Genomic DNA, 19,556 nt, shown 5'->3' on the forward strand with positions numbered 1-19,556 from the left:
AGTGGTTAATCTTATTATTTCTGAATTTGTGTTTGGCTATTTGTATTTAATTCATTTTTTTCTTAGGTTATGGGATCCCAAATGAGAACTAAATTTGTAAAGTATTGGGGAGATCCTGAAAAAAATGAATTTCTTGATCTTCTTTGCCAATATCTTGGACCCAAGAGATAAGTTGGAATATATGTCATACCAGTTTGAGGAACTGTATGGTAAAGATAATGGGAAGAAGTGTTTAGAGAAGGTCCAAGCTGCCATGGTTGAATTGTTTGGTGACTATGCAGCAACCTACTCTGTCAATGTGCAACAATCATCTTCTGGTAACCAACCAGATGTGCCTCCTGTCCAGTCTCATACCACAATTGGTAGACCTCAGTGTATGTTAAAAAACAAATTCAATAGGCAAAAAATGGAGGCTGGTGAAAGTTGTAAAGAAACAGAGCTTCAAGTCTATTTAAGTGAAAAAATTGTGGTCCTGACTTTGATATATATCCTTAGGTGGTGGAAGCTAAATAGTCAGAGGTTTCCTACTCTTTCCAAAATGGCAAGGGATATCCTAGCAGTCCCTATTTCCACTGTTGCCTCATAAAGTACATTTAGTACTAGTGGGAGGGTATTAGATGCATTTAGGAGTTCTTTAACTCCTAAATTGTGGAGGCCCTAGTATATGCACAAGACTGGTTGAGGTTACCAAATCAACCAGTTAAGGTTGAGGAAAATATTGATGATGTTGAAAAGCTTAAACAAGGTAATTTATTTAAACATTACATTCTGTTTTTAGCTTTTTAAATTTAAATTCACATTGTAATTTATTTGTTTTTATTTTCACTTTGCAGAGTTGCCCACTGGAATAAGTGGAATTGGAAGCACATGACCTGGGGCTACTGTTTCTTCCCTTCCTACCATTCCTGCAATGCTTTATTTACAGTCTTTCATTCCATTTTCCTGTGATATGTGATTTCACTGAATTCTGATTTGATTTTCAATGAGGAAAACTGACAAGCAAAACATGGGACAATGTGGGATATTAAGATAAGGTTTAAGGGCTTGGTAACTACTAATAATTGAATTGTTGAATTTGTTGGCTTGTTGCTGCCCTTGATTCCATTCAATCCTTTGAGGAGTTTGATCTCATTCCTATGATACTATGATAGTATGATCCCATCAGGAATAACAGTATCAGCCTACTGCCTAATGAATATCATATATCTGAACTGGACATCTGGTAATACCAGTCACTCTCCCTTATTCTAAATTTCTCATTCTGTTTTTTCTCATTACTGTACTAATTGGCTATTTGGCTAAGATGATGCTTCCACCATTGTCTGAAATGGATTTGGGTTGGTATGTTGCTCATTAGTTTTGGTTTCTATTCCAAAACTGAAAGTAGCAATTTGCCCCCAATCTTACGTTGACATGAAAGCATAGCAATCTGAGTCTTCTTCTATTTTTTAGCATAATTGTGCAACTGTAATTGTGTGAATCTGGGATGGTTCATGGTTATATTTAACTTGTGGTTTGTCGTTTCACAGGAAGATGATGAATGCTGAATTCTTATTTCTAAATTGCTGATTCTAAATCCTGAATGCTGATCCTGATAGAGTGATAGTGATTTTTGTCATTTAGTGATAGAGATTTTTGTGTTTTTGTCTCAATTCATATGTAAGATTGTATGTATGGTTTGGCATTTTACTTAGTCTTCTAGCATAGTAGCAAGTCTAGAAGATTTAGTAAGTTACTTAACATTTGTAAGTTACTTAGTTACTAATTATGTAATTTTTAAGTTAAGTTTGTTATTTTAGTTTTTTATTTCAAATCCGAATAAATTCGAATCCGAATCCGATCCGACCGAATTTGAATTACAAATCGAATGGACTTTCCACTAAAAATTGACGGATAGGAATTAGAAAATGCAATCCGTAATCCAATCGGGTGGGCGGTTCCGATATCCGAACCGCCCGAACCCATCCGATGCACAGGCCTAATCACAATGTAATTTAAATATAGTATTAAATTAAGTGCATTGTTTCGCTATTTAAAACTACTATATAAAGATTATATATATTGGTTAAGTTTGTACTATGTATATCCGTTGGAATGGCTATATATACGTTGTATATGTACTATGTGATAGACTAATATGAAAATGTAAGCATCAATATATCTAGCAAGTAGTTTAGAGTACTTAGCGAACGAGTTATTAATGTAACAATAAAGTTGATAGATAGATTATTGTATGTGTTCATCATGTTAAAAAGTTATAGGTGAAGCCTCCTTAGAGTAAAATGTAAACTTGGCAAATGAAATTTTAACTGAATTGAAATTATTTTCGCAGTAATAAAGATGTCATATATTATATATGAAAGGAAAAAAAATGTAAACATCATGAACTATGTATACATTATTACAAATTCCTTAAACCCTAATTTCTCTCTCCTCAAGCTCTGGCGATTAGCGAGAAAATTCACGATTTTGGCTTCGTAATTTCCAGCCGCTTCTCCGACGCTAGCATCCGGTGATCTAAGTCGATTATGGAGGTGGGAGACCCACCTCCCGATCCTCCTAAAACAATTGTAGAGGCCCTGCGTCGATGCCTTTAGGTCACTAAGTTAATGGTGGTTAGATTGGCTTCTGTTCTCCCTAGATTATTGTCCCCTTACCAAAGTGGTTTTGTCTCAGGGCACTCAATCAATGATAATATTTTACTTGCCTCTGAGATGTGCCATGGTATAAAGTTAGGAAATCAGGATGTAGTGTTGAAGCTAGACATGGCTAAGGCCTATGACTAGGTTTCCTGGTTTTTCCTTCTTTCGGTAATGCGTAGGATGGGTTTTTCTAAGGTCTGGATTGACTTGGTCTATCGTGCAGTCTCAAATGTGTGGTACTCTATGATTGTCAACGGGGTTAAAGAGGGTTTCTCCACCTCGTCCCGGGGGCTGAGGCAAGGGGACCCACTTTCCCCTAGCATTTTTATCATTGCTGCAGAGATCCTTTTTATGTACCTTGCTCGAGTCCATCTGGACAACAGTGTACCTAGATTCTCACAGCCTACTGGTACTCCTTATATTCATCATCTAGCTTACGCTGATGATGTTATTATTTTTAGTACTGGGAGGCAGGGGGCAATCTGCAAAGTCATACGAGCCCTAAAAGAATATGAGGAGATTTCAGGTCAAATGGTCAGTTTCCCTAAGAGTGATTTTTATATGCATCCTGACACTTCGGGTTGGGTTATTCGTAGGATTAGGGATATCACTGGATGCATTCATAGGCCCTTCCCCTTTACTTATCTTGGGTGTCTTATTTATGTGGGGAAGAAGAAGTGTGTTTATTTTTCATCTGTGGTGGACAAGGTGAAGGCTAAGTGCCTTAGGTGGCAACGTCGGTTGCTATCTAAAGGGGGGGGGGGGGGGGGGAGAGGGGGAAGCGGTCCTTATTACTTCTGTTTTGCAGGCCATCCCTTTACATCTCTTTGCGGCTTGTGCTCCTCCTAAGCAAGTTATCCGGGATCTTGAGCGGTGCTTCGCGAGCTTCTTTTGGTGGCAGTTGGGAGGTACACGCTACAATTGGGCGTCATGGAAAACGCTCTCCCTCCTTAAAAAAGAGGGTGGTATGGGTTTCCTTGACCTTGACCTGATGGTGCGTGCATCGAGTGCAAAGCTTTGGTGGAACTTTCGCAAGGTGTATTCACTGTGGGGAAGTTTCATGACTGCTATGTACTGCCATCGAGTTCACCCGGTGGCGAAATCAGTGCGAAGTTCCGACTCACACACTTGGAAGCGGATGCTCAGCATCAGGAATGAGGTGGAGGCAGTCTTGGGATGGCGCCTCACGGCGATGTTAGACTCTGGTGGGATAACTGGTCTGGACTTGGCCCGCTAAGGCTCTTTTACCCCTTCCCAGGGGTGGAGTACTCTGGTGATTTGTTGTCTGACTACATCCAGGACGGGGAATTGGACTTGTTAGCTTATGATGACCTACTGCCAACCGGGTTGGAGGCGGACATGTCCCGTCTAGGCCAACGAGTAGCTGACATTCCTATTTGGCGGGTTTCTACGGACGGTTTGTTTTCTTTCTCTTCTGCAAAATCATTATTAAGACCTGAACCGGTGAATTCTGATCCTATTTTGAGTGCATGTTGGCATAAGCACTTGCCCTTTAAGGTGTCCTTTCTTGTTTGGCGTGTATTACGAGGCCGTTTGCCCACTGATGATGCCATGGCTAGATTTGGGCACCTTATTGTTTCCAGATGCTGGTGCTGCAGTAACCCTGCTAGGGAGACCATTCATCACATCTTTTATGCGGGGGACACTACCAGGGCTGTATGGGGATTTTTTCTAGGATCGCTCGTCCTGCGATTCAGTCATCGGGGTCTACGGACGCTGTTGACTGGGTGGAGGTGAGTGGTTTCACATAACTGTCTTGTTGCTTTTGTTATTTGCAGGTTGCCTTATCTCATCCTTTGGGAGTTATGGAAACACAGGAACGCATGCTTGCATGACAGAGGACCACCGGTTGTGCCTCGAGTGATGTATGGCGTTGCCAAAGGGGTGGCATAGTGTCTCTTTAGGCGGTGGCCGAGGGAGCACATTCTACCACCAAACTGGTCTGTCATTCAGTCCTATTAGATTCCACCATCCATCGTCGCGTGGTTCGTGTGGTTGGATTGGAAGCCCCTCCGGATGGCTCCATAAAGCTCAATCTCTCATACTCTGAGTCTGTGGGTGGGACTGCTGCCTTAGTGCGTAATAGGGGGGGGGGGGGGTTTGGTTTCTGCTATGGCTTGGCAATTTCGACAGTCGGCGGGTTTCGGGATTTTTTCCGTGTGATGTTCCGCTGTCTTGAATGGTGCTTAGCCGAGGATTTTAGGTCTTTGGTCCTATAGTCTGTATTGCCAGAGTTAAGGGTTATGTTGATTCCTCCATTCCTATTCCTTTGGTTTTTTACTCTGAAGTGTCACGGCTCCGGTTTCTTTGCACCTGTGCATCTGTTTCTGTTCTTCAATGTTTGCCACAAGGTAATCTCCCTGTGGCTGCTTTGGCAGATTGGGTTGAGGATAAGGATGTGGAGTTTATTTTTCTTAACTTGTTTGATTTACCGCCGAGGGTGCGTGCTTTGCTTGTTCATGATGATGTCCCCTCGATGTTCTTTGAGGATTATGACCCACCTTGAACTGAGGCTCCGATTTTCTTGATGTTTTATGTTTTTTTTTTTTTTTTGGAAAAATGAAACAGAATTGGAAAAACGAAAAAAAGAGAAGAATGAGAAAAATGAAAAGAAAAGAAAAAAAGGAAAAAAAAAATGAAAGAATTGGAAAAAGAAGAGAAAAAGAAAAAGGAAAGGAAAGGGAAATGAAGGAAAAAGACAAAAGAAAAGAAAAGAAAAAAGGAAAAAAAAAAAAAAAAGAAAATGAAAGAATTGGAAAAAGAAGAGAAAAAGAAAAAGGAAAGGAATGGGAAATGAAGGAAAAAGACAAAAGAAAAGAAGAGAGATTCAAAAGTATATTGCTTTGAGGCAATGATGGCTTGGCGTTATGATAGGTCTAGCCTCAACAACGCAGGTGTCAGCGGTATAAGAGGCACCCTAGTCCGGACTGAACGGTGGCCAAGCAGGATTTATCAAATCCGTTGACCTAGTCAAGCTTGCTGTTGGCCAATAGTAGTCGAGTCCCTTCTGGGCTCCGGGTGGGGCGGGTCATATATGATGGGGGTTGCCTAGTTGTTCGTGTCTGCCTGTTGCTCCCTTATACACTGCCGTTTGAAATCATGATTTTTTACCTGATTGGTTTAGGAAATGTGGCGTTTGCTTGTTCTGTCACGTTCTCATTTTGCAGGTCTTTCCTTGGCTTCTGAGGTATTGCTGGTCTTAGGCTTATTTGGTTTCGCCCTTGTGGGTTTCTTTAATATAGACCACGCCTCAACATTGGTGCAAGCGGTAAGAAATTGCATCCTAGCCCGGGCTGAACGGTGGCCGGGTAGGGGTTTATCAAATCCGTTGGCGGTTTGTCCAGGCTTGCTGCTGGCCCATTATAGCTAATCCCGTTAGGGTTCTGGTTACTATTCTGTTGGTGGTGCTGCTTGGGTGGACTGATGCTATTGGCCTGTGTGCTTTATTTGTTGGCCTGCGTGCCATTTAGTAATTTTTTTGGGCCTGCGTGCCTCTTGTTTGTTTGTCTTGTGCTGATAGTTGGGCAGCTGTTGTTGTGTATTTCTGTCATTGTGAGATAGCCTGCAACAGCCGTTATGCTGCCAGATGTCTTACAAAATGGGCTAATATTCTTGGAGGTTTTGGCTAGTCGATAGCTTTGACGAGACGTTAGCGTGGAGCGTTGCGGCTGTGTTGGCACTGTTGCATCGTTGCATTGTGGTGCAGAGTCGCGGCATTGCAACTTTGTGGTAGTGCGGCATGGTGGCGCAACAGTACATTCTATTCTAAGAAACATCTGCTATGCTGCCACTAGCCTATTATTTGGGCTTGGGTCAATTCTTTTATTTTATTTCTTTAATTTTTTAGACCTGACCTGTTATTGGGGTTTTTGGGTCCGTTCTTTATTTAGATTTCTTTAGATTAGTATGGACCCAATCTAAAGGGCTAAGTATGGTTTATGGTCACTTTTGGGCCATCTTTTGTAAGTCCTTCTAATTCCTTTGATTAATAAAATATATTTTGTTAAAAAAAAAAAAACAACAAACAAAAACAAAAACAAATACCTTAAACCCCAACAAAATAAATAAATAAATAAATAAAATCATTATAAACTATTGCTATAATGCGTAACCAATAATTTAAATCGCTTACCAAACTAACACAATGACCCTATATGGTGGCATAGTTAGCTTATCAGTTAATTTTGACTTGTTTGGCCACTATTAGCTGTTCAATTTGATTAAACAATCAATATGAGTGTTTGATTAATTAGCTTTTTGTAACAACTTATTGCTCCAAAACATTAAAATTCAAAAAACCGCTCAAAGCAACTTTTTGAAAAAGTCATTTTGCATATAATCGACTATCAACTAAGAGCTAATTTACTAAACATCTTTCTACCAGTGGCGGAGCCAGGATTCGATGGTGCGGGGGGCCGATCACCGCGGTTGCTGTCGTCAATTGAGGAAACTAAAAAAAGGATTTAGGCATTTAGCTATCATTTAACTACTACAATATCTAAACTTTTTGTTGTTGTGAGGACGGATGAATCCATCTCCAATAAAGAATATTTCATAACAAAAATTCAAAGATTTCAAGAATAAAAAAGAAATGAAAAGTTACTTATAGATTTGCAGATTGAAAATTGAAGAAAATTAAATCTAATTGTCTATGTATTGCGTTTCTAGTTTACATGTTTGGAATTTGGATGGTTTGAGTATAAAACTTAGCAATCATTATTGTGTGGACCATAGTCCATACAAGCTATGTGGACCATATTTTATATATAAAATAACATTTAGTACAAAAATAATGTATTTTTAATACATTAATAATGTACATTGTATTTAGGGAAAGTACATTATTTTATATATGTACATTCAATAGACATATAATGTACATTTAGTATATTAAAAATGTACTTTTTGTTATGGTCCACACAATAATTTGCCAAAATCTAGCCTAGAAATTTTTTTGGAGGGTAGAAAATTATATATATTGATGAGGGGAGCCACAAAATAACCATTATAATATTAATAATAATAATAAAAAGATTTGTGGAGAGGGGCCAAGCCGCCATTGGAAACAGGTAATCCTAATTCTAAATTGCTACTCTATATATAGTCTATACTAATTCTAGAAGTTGTTTGTGGGGGGCAAGGCCCCCTGCTCATATAAGGTGGTTCCGCCACTATTTTTTACAATCAGCTAATGCTATTAACTAGTCAATTTTACTAATCAATCAGCTAATTTAACAACTATTTATCAAACACTTTCGATATGTATCTTATATCTCATAATTTCTACATGTTCAATTAACTTTATTACTTATAAATATTTCGTTACTTTTTAAATACTGAATAATTTTAGGAATAAGGGTCAAATAGGCCATTGAACTGCACTCAATAATCAATTAGGCCACTGAACCAAAAAAAATAACAATTAGGCCACTAAACTAAGCAATTTCATTCAATTATTCTAATTTACAAGTTTTGTAGATTACTAACAGGTCACCCAAACAATTTAAAATATTTTTTTAAAAAATATTATTTAAAAATAATAAATTGATAAAAAAAAAAAAAAAAAAAAAAAAAAAAAACTCGTCTCTGCCAGAGACGAAGAAAGTTTCTTCGTCTCCGGCCATGGAGACGAAGAAAGTTTCTTCGTCTCCGCCCAGAGACGAAGAAACTTCTTCGTCTCCATGGCCGGAGACGAAGAAACTCTTCGTCTCCATGGCCGGAGACGGAGAGTCTCTTCGTCTCCGGCCATGGAGACGAAGAAACTTTCTTCGTCCATGGCCGGAGACAAGAAACTCGTCTCCGGCGGAGACGGTTAATGTTTTTTATTTTTTTTTTTAATTTTAATTTATTATTTTTAAATAATAATTTTTTAAAAAATATTTTAAATTGTTTGGGTGACCTGTTAGTAACCTACAAAACCTGTAAATTAGAATAATTGAATGAAATTGTTTAGTTTAGTGGCCTAATTGTTGTTTTTTTTAGTTCAATGGCCTAATTGCATTATTGTGTGCAGTTCGATGGCCTATTTGACCCTTATTCCATAATTTTAAAAACATGAGCCTAACTATTTGAGTGATACAAATGTAAATACGTAATTGAATGGAGTTTATTTTATTGTAAAATGGTCCATATGTCACACGTGGAGAATGTTTGATGCGATTTTGGGGGTTGGGAAGTGTAGAAACTATAAATGGTCTCAGCCGTAACGAGGACGGAGTTGGACTTTCCACAATATAATCTTAATGCTTATTATATTTTATTAGTTTTATACTATCAAGGTTTTGACTTCTTTGTAGAACCTTTTAATTATCCTTTGAGAAAAAGAGTCAATATGTCTAAATTTTATTTAAAAAATTAATTATGTCTTTAAATTTTTAAAATGTGTACAATTACTTCAAGAGTTAATGAATAATTTGATCTCTTAATTATTAGCGAACTGGCAATGTAGTCCCTCAATTGTTTATTCATCAATTTGGTTCTCGAAAATAATTATTTTTAGTCGATTTAGTCTCTTAGGCCGTCTTCCGTCGACGGCCGGAAGGATTAAATCAACTAAAAATTGATTAACTCTTAATTCAATTAATAAGTTCTTTTGGTGCATCAAGTCCAAAAAATGATTATTAACTTGTAATAGCATGCATGTAACTAAAGTTTCGACAATACTATAGTGATGCTCCGAGAACTAACACCGGCAACCAGTGACTTCTAAATGGTCACCTTCTCCGAGTTGAGAAGATGACCAATGGTCACCTTCTCCTGTCAGAGAAGGCAACCGGTTGGTTGCCTTTTGCTACAAAAGAAAGCAATGAAAATGGTTGCTTTTTCTGGCAGAAGAAAAATAAATACTAATATTATATTATTTATTTATTTAAATACATTGCACATAAATATTTAGGAGATACGTAGATACCACGTAAACTAATTTTAACCGATATGGTAACTTGTAGTTGCATTATTTTTTCAAGTTCAAGTGCCTAATTTAAGAATTATTTATTTATTATTTATTATTATTATTATTATTTTGTGTAGTAGAAGGAGAATTGCATTTTCATGAATAGTTTAATGTTTAATTATTTGACTCCTTTTCTTAATATAATAATAATATAAAGAAGAATAATAAAGGAAGTTACATTTCTGCCATGTTATTTTGAGATGTTATATATTTTGTAAGATTTAATTACATAAAGTAAAACCAAACATCATTATGAATACAGTCATATATAATATGAAAATTGTTATTTTTCTTTCTAAATTTATATCCTAAAGTCTATTGTGACAATAAACTTTTTATATTGACTTACTACTCATGAATATAATAGTCATCTCCCAGCCCGCAGGGACAGCTCAACTGGTCATAGAGGTGAAAATTGGAAAGAATGATTAGGGATCGAGTCTCACCAGTGGCAGTGTGGGAGCAACCTCTCAAAGTGAGAACATGGTTCATATTTAGTTGAGTTACCATGATTTACATCCTTCCAGATGTTTTGTCGGGTTGAGGTTCAACGTTTTGGAAAGAATAGCCATTTCCCAAACAAGTTACGTTAAAAATGAATCTATTTAATTAATAATTAAATACAGATTTAATTAATTAAGGTAGTGTAGTAGCATTAATGTGTGTAACAGAAAATGCTCTGTCGGGTCAGAGTGTGGGGGGAAAGAATAGCCATCTCCCAAACAAGTTACGTTAAAAATGAATCTATTTAATTAATAATTAAATACAGATTTAATTAATTAAGGTAGTGTAGTAGCATTAATGTGTGTAACAGTAAATGCTCTGTCGGGCCAAAGTGTGGGGGGACTTAGGGTTGGGATTCGACCTTTTGAAAGAATGAATAAGCAATATCTGGCAACACAGAATTCAAACACACCCCGAATGCCACCACTTCCAAAACTGATTATTATTATACTTATAATGAACTAATCATTATGTGCTGTTTAAATTCAAACTGAAATAATAATTTTATGTTCCTATCACAGTGGGGCGGGTCTGATTTAGATTCATTTACAGCACGTTTGGTTCACGGAATGAATTTTGAGGTGGGGGGACTTAGGGTTGGGATTCGACCTTTTGAAAGAATGAATAAGCAATATCTGGCAACACAGAATTCAAACACACCCCGAATGCCACCACTTCCAAAACTGATTATTATTATACTTATAATGAACTAATCATTATGTGCTGTTTAAATTCAAACTGAAATAATAATTTTATGTTCCTATCACAGTGGGGCGGGTCTGATTTAGATTCATTTACAGCACGTTTGGTTCACGGAATGAATTTTGAGGTAATAGGAATGCTATTCCATAAGGAATGGAATAGGCAAGAATAGAATAGGAATTGTATTCTATTGTTTGGTTCGCGGAAGGAATAGACTTTACGAATTATATTACAGTGTTTGGTTGATTTAAGGAATAGAAATGAAATATGTTTTAAAAGACATAAATATCCTTATAAAAATATGTGATGGTGGCGATGATGGTGGTGGTGGTGGCGGTAGTGGTGTTGGGGTGGTAGTGGTGGTGGTGGCGGCGTGAACCAAACGGGCCATTAGAGTTTAATTTTATTGATTACTAGTGTTTTGGAAGAGGAAAACTGAGAAGAGTAATAAAATAATCAAGATGTGCCATTTTTCAACAATATCAATGGAGGTAATGATGTTGATACTTACGGCAAGAAATAATGTATTGCTTGGAATCAAAATTTTGAGTTACATAAAAGTTTTTTGACTTTTAAGAATAAAGTTGAATTGAAAAGACTTAGGAAGATTTGTAATAGATTTTGATGATAAAGAGTATATTCATGTAAGTACTTTAAATTCATTTATTAGGATTAAGAAAATTTGTAATAGATTTTGATAATAAAGGGTATATTCATATACGTACTTTAAACTCATCTATTAGAATTCTGTATTCTATTAGGATTTTGTATTCTACGTCATTTTCTAGTGTCAAAGTCGTCAAATGATAGTAGTAATTATCTTTGTTCTGTTTGTCAGCTAGGGAAATCCTCACGATTTTCTCTAGAAAGAGTCACAACATCTAGTTCTTCTGTTTTAGATTTAATTTACACTAATATTTGGGGGTCATCCCCAGTTTTGTTGAATGGAGGACATCATTATTTCGTTATATTTGTGGATGATTACTCAAAATATACTTTGTTCTTTCCCATGAAACTAAAGACAGACATATATGTCATTTTAATCAATATATGGTTTTAGTTGAGCGTACATTTTCCGCCAAAATAAAAGCTTTTCCATCTGATCTAGGTGGAGAATACAATAAGCTTGGCAAACTCTTTGTCAGTCTTGGAATAAACTCTTTGTCAGTGTTGTGCCTACACCCATGAGCAAAATGGAAATGTCGAAAGACGTCACAGACATATTGAAACTAGTATAATCTTACTTGTTCAAGCCTCGGTTCCTATGATGTTGTGGTCTTATGCCAATGATACAACAATTTTTCTAATTAACCGAATGCCTCTACAATCTTAAAAAATTTAAGTCCGTATGAAATCTTCAACAAAAAGTCGGCCTCTAGACTACTCATTCCCCCGTGTCTTTGTTTTCTATGTTTTCCTTATCTTCGTCCCTACAATCAACACAAAATAAAGTATCGTTCTGCTCCATCTTTCTTCCTTGGTTACCTAGAGTCTTTTAGAGGATATAGTTGCTTGAATCTAAATAATCAAAAAATTCTTACCATTTTCCATGTTCGATTTGATGAGTGTGTTTTCCCTTTTGCAGCTAAAACTCCTCCACAGGTTTACACTACGACTCAGGATTCAAAACCATGAGTTGTCGTCAATGTACCAGGCTAACCGGAGTGCCAAAATTTTGACATACCCATGTTGCCGACATGTCAGTGTCCCACTTCCAGTAAGGGACACGACCCCGATACTCCCGTGACACACCTGTGCCGCCGAAACCTGCGCATCCCTTACTGATTTTTCTCCCGATCCTTCTCCAGTTGACCCATCCAGACTCGAGCACCCTCAACACACACATCCTATGATCCTTAGGCACATGACTCATGATTCCACAAGTAACAAAGCTCTAATTTCCTGTATTGATAACTCAGAACCCACATGCCACTCCCAAGCTGTGGAAAGCCTTGAATGGGGGACCGTGATGGATGGGGAATTTAATGCAGCGTTGCACAACAACACTTGGAGGCTGGTGTAAGCATTGAAAATTTAAATGATATTGTTGAACCGTGGTGGATAATTGATCATTAAATTAATTACCTTAATTAGACTAATTGGACTAATATTTATTTAATTGGGTTAATTAAATGGCCCATTGAATAATTAGTTAGTTTAATTACTTAATTAAATGTAATTGAATGTTGGATTGTTCGGCCCAAAATGGCGGAATATTTAATTGAGTTGGACCAAACTGCTTGGATGAATTGGGTTGCCTAATTAGCGGGTTTGACATGGTCTTGGCCCATCAAAATTATATGTGGATTATATAATTTTGAGAAATTTGAATATTTGATATTATTTGGAAATTTAATGAAATCATGAACCTGGACGCAATGGTGTCTCGATACGTTCCTTAATTTAATTAACATAATTAAATTAAATTATTAGGAATTAAGAGTTGGTTGGAGATTTTCCCTCACCCTCACCACTATAAATAGTGGTTTCATTTTCAAAGAATGGGCTCTGAAAATCTGCATATCGAAGCTCTGCCGAAATCTCGCCAGGATATCGTCAACTGCGTATATCATATATTGCGCTGAGGAATACGCTATTTGAACACCGGAAGCCCTTCTTTGAAGATCAAGCTGCATATTAGCCCTTCATTGAAGAACAAGCTACATAACTCCGGAGGCTCTTCAGCAAGGAACTACTCCCAGTTCGGCATACTCACGAACTCGGCATACTTCCAGTTCAACATACTTTGAACTTGGCTTACTTCCAGTTCGGCACACTCCCGAACTTGACATACTTCCAGTTCAGCATGACAGCATACTCTGAACTTAGCACACTTCCAATTCGGCATATTCCGGATTCGGCACACTTTCAACAGGCATACTTCTAGTAGAGAATCAGAGGACTTCTCCTATACAGAGATTGTACCCCTCCCGTTTGATATATAGTTGATACTACTTGTAACCGATACTTTGAATTTTGAGTATATACAATTCAAGTTTTTCGCGTTTACAGCTGGTTCCACAAGAAAAAGATACAAATGTCATTGGATGCAAATGGGTTTACCGAATCAAAAAGAGAGTTAATGGTACACTTGAATGATACAAAGCCAGACTTGTTGTAAAAGGGTTCAATCAGGTTGAAGGAGAAGATTACTTTGACAGTTTTAGTCCTGTCATCAAACCAACTACAGTAAGACTTCTCTTATCTCTTGCTATGACAAATGATTGGTTTTAGGAGAAGATTACTTTTCTCAATGGCTACCTAAGTAAAAATGTATACATGAAACAACCACCAGGATATATTGACAACAATTTTCTCACTCATGTCTTTAACCTCCAACAGTCTCTTTATGGTTTAAAACAAGCACCACGTGCATTGTTCAAGCGTATTCAAGATTGGCTACTCTCAATTGGTTTCAAGGCGTTGAAAATTGATGTGTTAATATATTTATTTATTCCACTACTAATAGTCACATTTATCTCCTTGTCTATGTTGATGACATATTAATCATGAGTAGCAGCACTAGTCTCTTGGCTTCAGTAACAAGCAAACTAGATGACGCTTTAAAAATCCAGGATATAGGACCTCCAAGCTTTCTCTCAAGGATTGAGATAGTACACAGCAAGGGGGCGCTTTTTCTATCACAGTGAATTTACTTACTTAAGATACTCAAAAGATCCGGAATGGAACACTGCAAGCCAATTTCCACACCAATTCCAGTCAAACGCATCTCAACTGTATGAACATCCAACACAGTACCGGAACACAGTCGGAGCACTTCAATATCTCACTACCACTCGTCCAAATCTCTCATTTCTTATCAACAAACTTTGTCAATTTATGTAGTCTCCAACCAATTATCACTGGATTACCCTAAACCGTGCTCTAAGGTATGTCAAAGTCACTCTAGACTATGGACTTCGCTTTATGAAATCAAATTCAGACGATATTCATGCATTATTGAATTCGGATTAGGAAGGTTTTCCTGATGACTACAAATCTACTAGTAAATATGATGTATTTCTTGGTAAGAATATAATTTCATGGGCCTGCCGCAAACAAAAGATAGTTGTTAGATCATCAACAGAAGCATAATACAAAGCTATTGTTGATGTCTCAGTGGAAGTTACATGGTTTGTTGCTTTAATTATAGAGCTTGGTCTAATAGTGCAAAAACCACCAAAATTTTATTTGTTGTGACAATCTCGGTGCCACATATTTGTGTGCAAATTGTGTATTCCATGATAGAACCAAACATGTTGAAATTGACTATAATTTTATTCGTAACAAAGTGGCATAAAAAGAAATACAAGTCAACTTCATTTATGCAAAAGACCAGCTAGCAAACATCTTCACCAAGCCACTAACTAGAGCAATATTCAATGATCTAAGGGACAAGCTCAATGTTTTCTTTAGAGAACCTCAAGCTTGAGGGGATATATTAGGACTCTTTATTCTAGGCACACTAGAATTTATTTTCCCTCTCCGTATATTATTAGGATTATTACTATTTACCATTCTTATCCTGACTGTGACTCTTTGTATTCCTGTAAATAGTCCTTTCAATTATAATGTATAATCAAGAACTATTCCATAATAATATATTCTTCCAAAATTTTTCTTCCTAGATGTATTATTGTTCTCATCCCATCATTCTTTGTTGTAAGTTTAGATAGGCTTCGCAGATAAACTGACCGGAATGAAGCTGTTTCGAAAGGAATCAAGCGATAGGAGTTAGGTTGGAAGGAATTGAAGCTAAGGGGATCGGAAGAAGTTCAAGACTAGAGGAAGTCTTGATTGTTTTTCCTAGATGATGGAAAAGAAATTCTACTGTATTCCAATAATGTAGTAGGAGATCTATTGAAGGTTTTTTTAAGGAAGATCAACCTCAGAAGGAGATCATTAAAGGAAGAACAAAATGAGTCATTTGAAGGATATAACTTTTCTGACACCTAGAGGTCTACAAAAAGAAAATTTTGTAATAAGTAGGAGCAACTCTTTTTTACTTTGGAGTGCTTATAAGCTAAATAGGGAAATCGTCATTGCCCTATGGATAAGTTGCACAAGTTATCATATGGTAGCGGATTTTAGGGAATTGTACCAACTTTCAAGACGGCTACCACTTGCTGAGTGACAATCAGAAGATTCAAATTCAAAGTTGGCACTCATCCCTCATCTTGTCTATAAAGAATGAACCCAAAAGCTTAGAGAGAATATGAAGAGAAAGTGCTGAAACTAGTGTGATAAAGAGTATTTTGTGCAAGTGTTCAAAGCGATCAAGCTGAATTAAGATCTCTTTGCTGAAGTGAAATTTGAGGGATTTCCAAGTCCAGCACTCAACAAAATGACAACCGTTTTCCACTGAAAGGTGTTGTGAAATTAACCTAGCAAGGAGACTATTTACACTTACGTGTGTTTGAGGATTGGTTGCCCCCCAAATACCACCTATATAAGTGTAAAGCAGTTTGGCAAACATTGTTACAAATTTGGCACTTCAAAACATAGTTATGGATACAAAGGTGGCATCCGCCTCCTCTATATCCATGACTACGCCCGTGGGGTCTCTAGGTAGATTGTTTGGTCGTGAGGCAGCAAGTGGGCCATGTTGAACGACAAGAGTTGCATGTGGTTGTTGGGAAGTCGACAGAGGAATGGTGTCAGTGTAGATGAACTGATAGGTTGTGAGATAGTCATTTAGTTGATCAATTGTCACATGTTTTCTTTTTTTTTTTTTTTTTGTGGTAAATTAAGAGGCCATCGAACAATACTCAGGGCAGGGGATTTTAAACGGGTATAGATTTTAAGCATCTAAACCAATTTGTCGGCCACCTTAAGCATGCAGTCTAATTAAAACCTTGATTTTGCCAAGATATTCAGTCGTAGTGGAATTCCCTTGGCAGAAAGACTGAAGCTAACTAAGGAAACTCAGGGTGCATGCTCGTGAGGGGGAACCAAATGCAACTTCAATAGCTTTCCATAGGGCATGGGACGGGGTATGTCCCACAACGACATACATAACTTCATCGGATAAATACGGGATGATCATGGACAAAATAGAGAATGACTTCAACGGAACACCAATCCATGTGTATGTACCATCAACATATCCACTGAGATTTTGACCGCGGAAAAAGGAACAAGCTGAGTTTTTCAAAATGTATAATTGGAGGAGGTAAATTTAAGGGGCATAAAGTTATGGGGTGTACATAGAGTATTTATTGGGGCTAGGGATTGGTTTGGGGCCACTGATCATTTTGTCTACTAATACTATATGAGAACAAGAATTTCTAGAGAGAGTTTTATTATTAATCAATCGTATCAACAAAGTATATGAAGAGATTTATTTATAGGAATACAAGATATAGTCCTAGCTAGAGTAGGACTAGTAAAAGTTAAGTTACAATAATACTTAGAGATGGAGTAGGAATCTTAAAACTTATAAAATACAAATTCCTAATAAACGTGGCACAAGTTGAACATTCAGATTGCAATGATGATGGTATTCTTGTGGTTTCATATAGCCAATTTTTTAATGAGTGGATTCTTGGTTCTGGTTGCTTTTATCACATATCACTTAATAGAGTATGGTTTGACGCATACAAGTTATGTAAATTTTTTTCTATTTTTTAAGTGATAATAAGCGTAAAAATATTGTTGGCATTGGTGAAATATAAATTAAGATGTATGATTGTGTTGTTAGGACTTTATGTGATGCTAGACATAGAGGTTAACAAAGTTTTTTTTTTTTTTTTTTTTTTTTTTTTTTTTTTTTTTTGCACTTTGCATGAAAATGGGCTTATTCATAAAGGTAAATTTATAGGGAAATCATTAAAATTGGTAAGGGTGCGTTCACTATAATGAAAAACACGAGAACAACAAGGAATATCTATAAAATGTTATGGAGTATGGTTGTAGGTGGAATTCATTTGATGAGTTTGATAGTGATAGCATAAAGTTACGGCATTTGCATCTTGAAAATCTTAGGTAGCGTGGTATGTATGAACTCCATAAGAAGATTATGTTAAAAAGTATCAAGTGTTGCAAGTTGGATTTCTATCATTTTTGTATGCTTCGAAAACATACTAGAGTTAGTTTCTCCTCTAGAAAGCATATGCATATAACTGAGGGAATTCTTGATAATGTTCATTCTAATGTGTGGCAACCTACTAGGGAGATATTTATGTGGATTTTGTTGTTATGTTACATTTACTGATGATTTTTTCTAATAAAGTTTGGGTGCATTATGTGATACACAAATATGGATTTTTTGCTAAGTTCATGTTGTTAAAAGCTAAGGTGGAGACTAAACTAATCGAAAAATCAAGTACATAAGATCTAACAATGGTATGAAATACATGGAAATTGCATTTCAGAAATTTTTTTAGGACCATGGGATTCAAAGGCATTTTATAGTTCTCAAGACACGCACCATAGCAAAATAGTATGGCAAAAAGGTTGAACAAGATCATTACTAAGTGAGCAATGTGTCTGAGATTGAATGCAAGACTTCCTAAGAGCTTTTGGGCATAGTAATGAATATGGTGCATGTGCTATCTTATCAATAGGGCATCACCGACATCTTTGGGAGGCAAGGTCATCGGATAAGTTTAAATAGTTAATCTAGTTAATTTTGATCACTTACATATTTTTTGTTATTTTGCTTATGTGCATATACTAGGTGATGAGGGATCAAAACTTGATCTAAAGTTCAAGAAGTTCATCTTTCTGAATTACAAGAAGGGTGTGAAAGGTTACAAGTTTTAAAATCCTATAGCAAAGAAAGTGGCAATTAGCATGGATGCAGTGTTTGATGAGAAATGCGTATTGTAGAAGAACTAATAGATGTTTTTGTTGATGATTGACGGGCTTGCAGTTTAAGTGGGGTGCTGATGGATGGCTCAAAAGAAAGGTGGGAATGAAGATTCCTGGGTTGTCGTACTCAAGGAATGATAACTTGGAAGCTTAAGTAAGTTTCATGGCAAGATAGGTCTAACTTAGAGATTTTCGATTCAAGAGTGGTGGAATAGGGAATTGGTTGATAAGAGGGAAAATTGAAAGATTTCTTTGAAGGAAGATTTGAAAATAATAAGGAAAAAAAAACAGATTAAGATTCTCGTGTCAATTGCGGTGTGTGATTGACTTAATCCCAAGATGTAGGAGGTTGTGTTGATTGAGCGTCGGGTTACAATTCAAGAGAAATGCGCTAGTGCGTAGCCATTTCGATCTATACGCCTCCCATAGGCGAATACAACACCTAGGTGCTCATATTCTCTACGGGGCATTTTAACAAACACCTTGCCTACATTCCTTCCCGGACCTTTTTCCTCTCGGATCTAGGACGGGGGCTAGGACGGGGAGTACTGTAGAAGGATCAAGGGGCTCACCAAGGTTCAGGCCCGGTCCTATCATTTTATAGGCCCGGGGCAGGACAAGAAAAATATGCCCTACCTTTAAAGTTAAGATATATTTTCATACATAAAGAAAAAAATATTAAATTCAAATTATTTGAAATAAGATTCACAATTTTTAACAATTTTACATACATAGTAGGTCTAAAAAAAAAAGATGTAGATCTAAAAATCTTTTTGATTGGAGGTAAAAAAATTAAAATACTTTAAAATGCGATACAAATATTAATAAAAAACATGAAATATAATTAGTTGGATAAAATAGTTTGAATAGAAAATATATTATAAATCACAAATCTTCTACATTTATATGATATGAGTTTTATA

General features: G+C 36.6%; 1 protein-coding gene and 1 long non-coding RNA gene across 2 annotated transcripts; one reads left to right on the forward strand and one right to left on the reverse strand.

The window, feature by feature from the left end:
- Positions 1 to 2,813: 2,813 nt before the first annotated feature.
- On the forward strand, positions 2,814 to 4,556 carry LOC109163776. Its single transcript, XM_019312482.1, has 4 exons — positions 2,814 to 3,350; positions 3,451 to 3,859; positions 3,901 to 4,396; positions 4,442 to 4,556. The coding sequence occupies exons 1-4, from the start codon at positions 2,814 to 2,816 to the stop codon at positions 4,554 to 4,556; spliced, it is 1,557 nt and encodes a 518-aa protein (XP_019168027.1).
- A 203-nt stretch (positions 4,557 to 4,759) lies between these two features.
- LOC109163813 lies at positions 4,760 to 17,206 on the reverse strand. The gene is made up of 3 exons (XR_002051331.1): positions 17,084 to 17,206; positions 7,015 to 7,020; positions 4,760 to 4,770 (listed from the first exon to the last, which is right to left on the reverse strand). It is a non-coding gene; the product is annotated as an uncharacterized LOC109163813 (long non-coding RNA).
- Positions 17,207 to 19,556: the final 2,350 nt, after the last annotated feature.

The sequence above is a fragment of the Ipomoea nil genome, unplaced genomic scaffold, assembly GCF_001879475.1.
Source record: "Ipomoea nil cultivar Tokyo-kokei standard unplaced genomic scaffold, Asagao_1.1 scaffold3043, whole genome shotgun sequence".
Lineage (NCBI taxonomy): Eukaryota > Viridiplantae > Streptophyta > Magnoliopsida > Solanales > Convolvulaceae > Ipomoea > Ipomoea nil.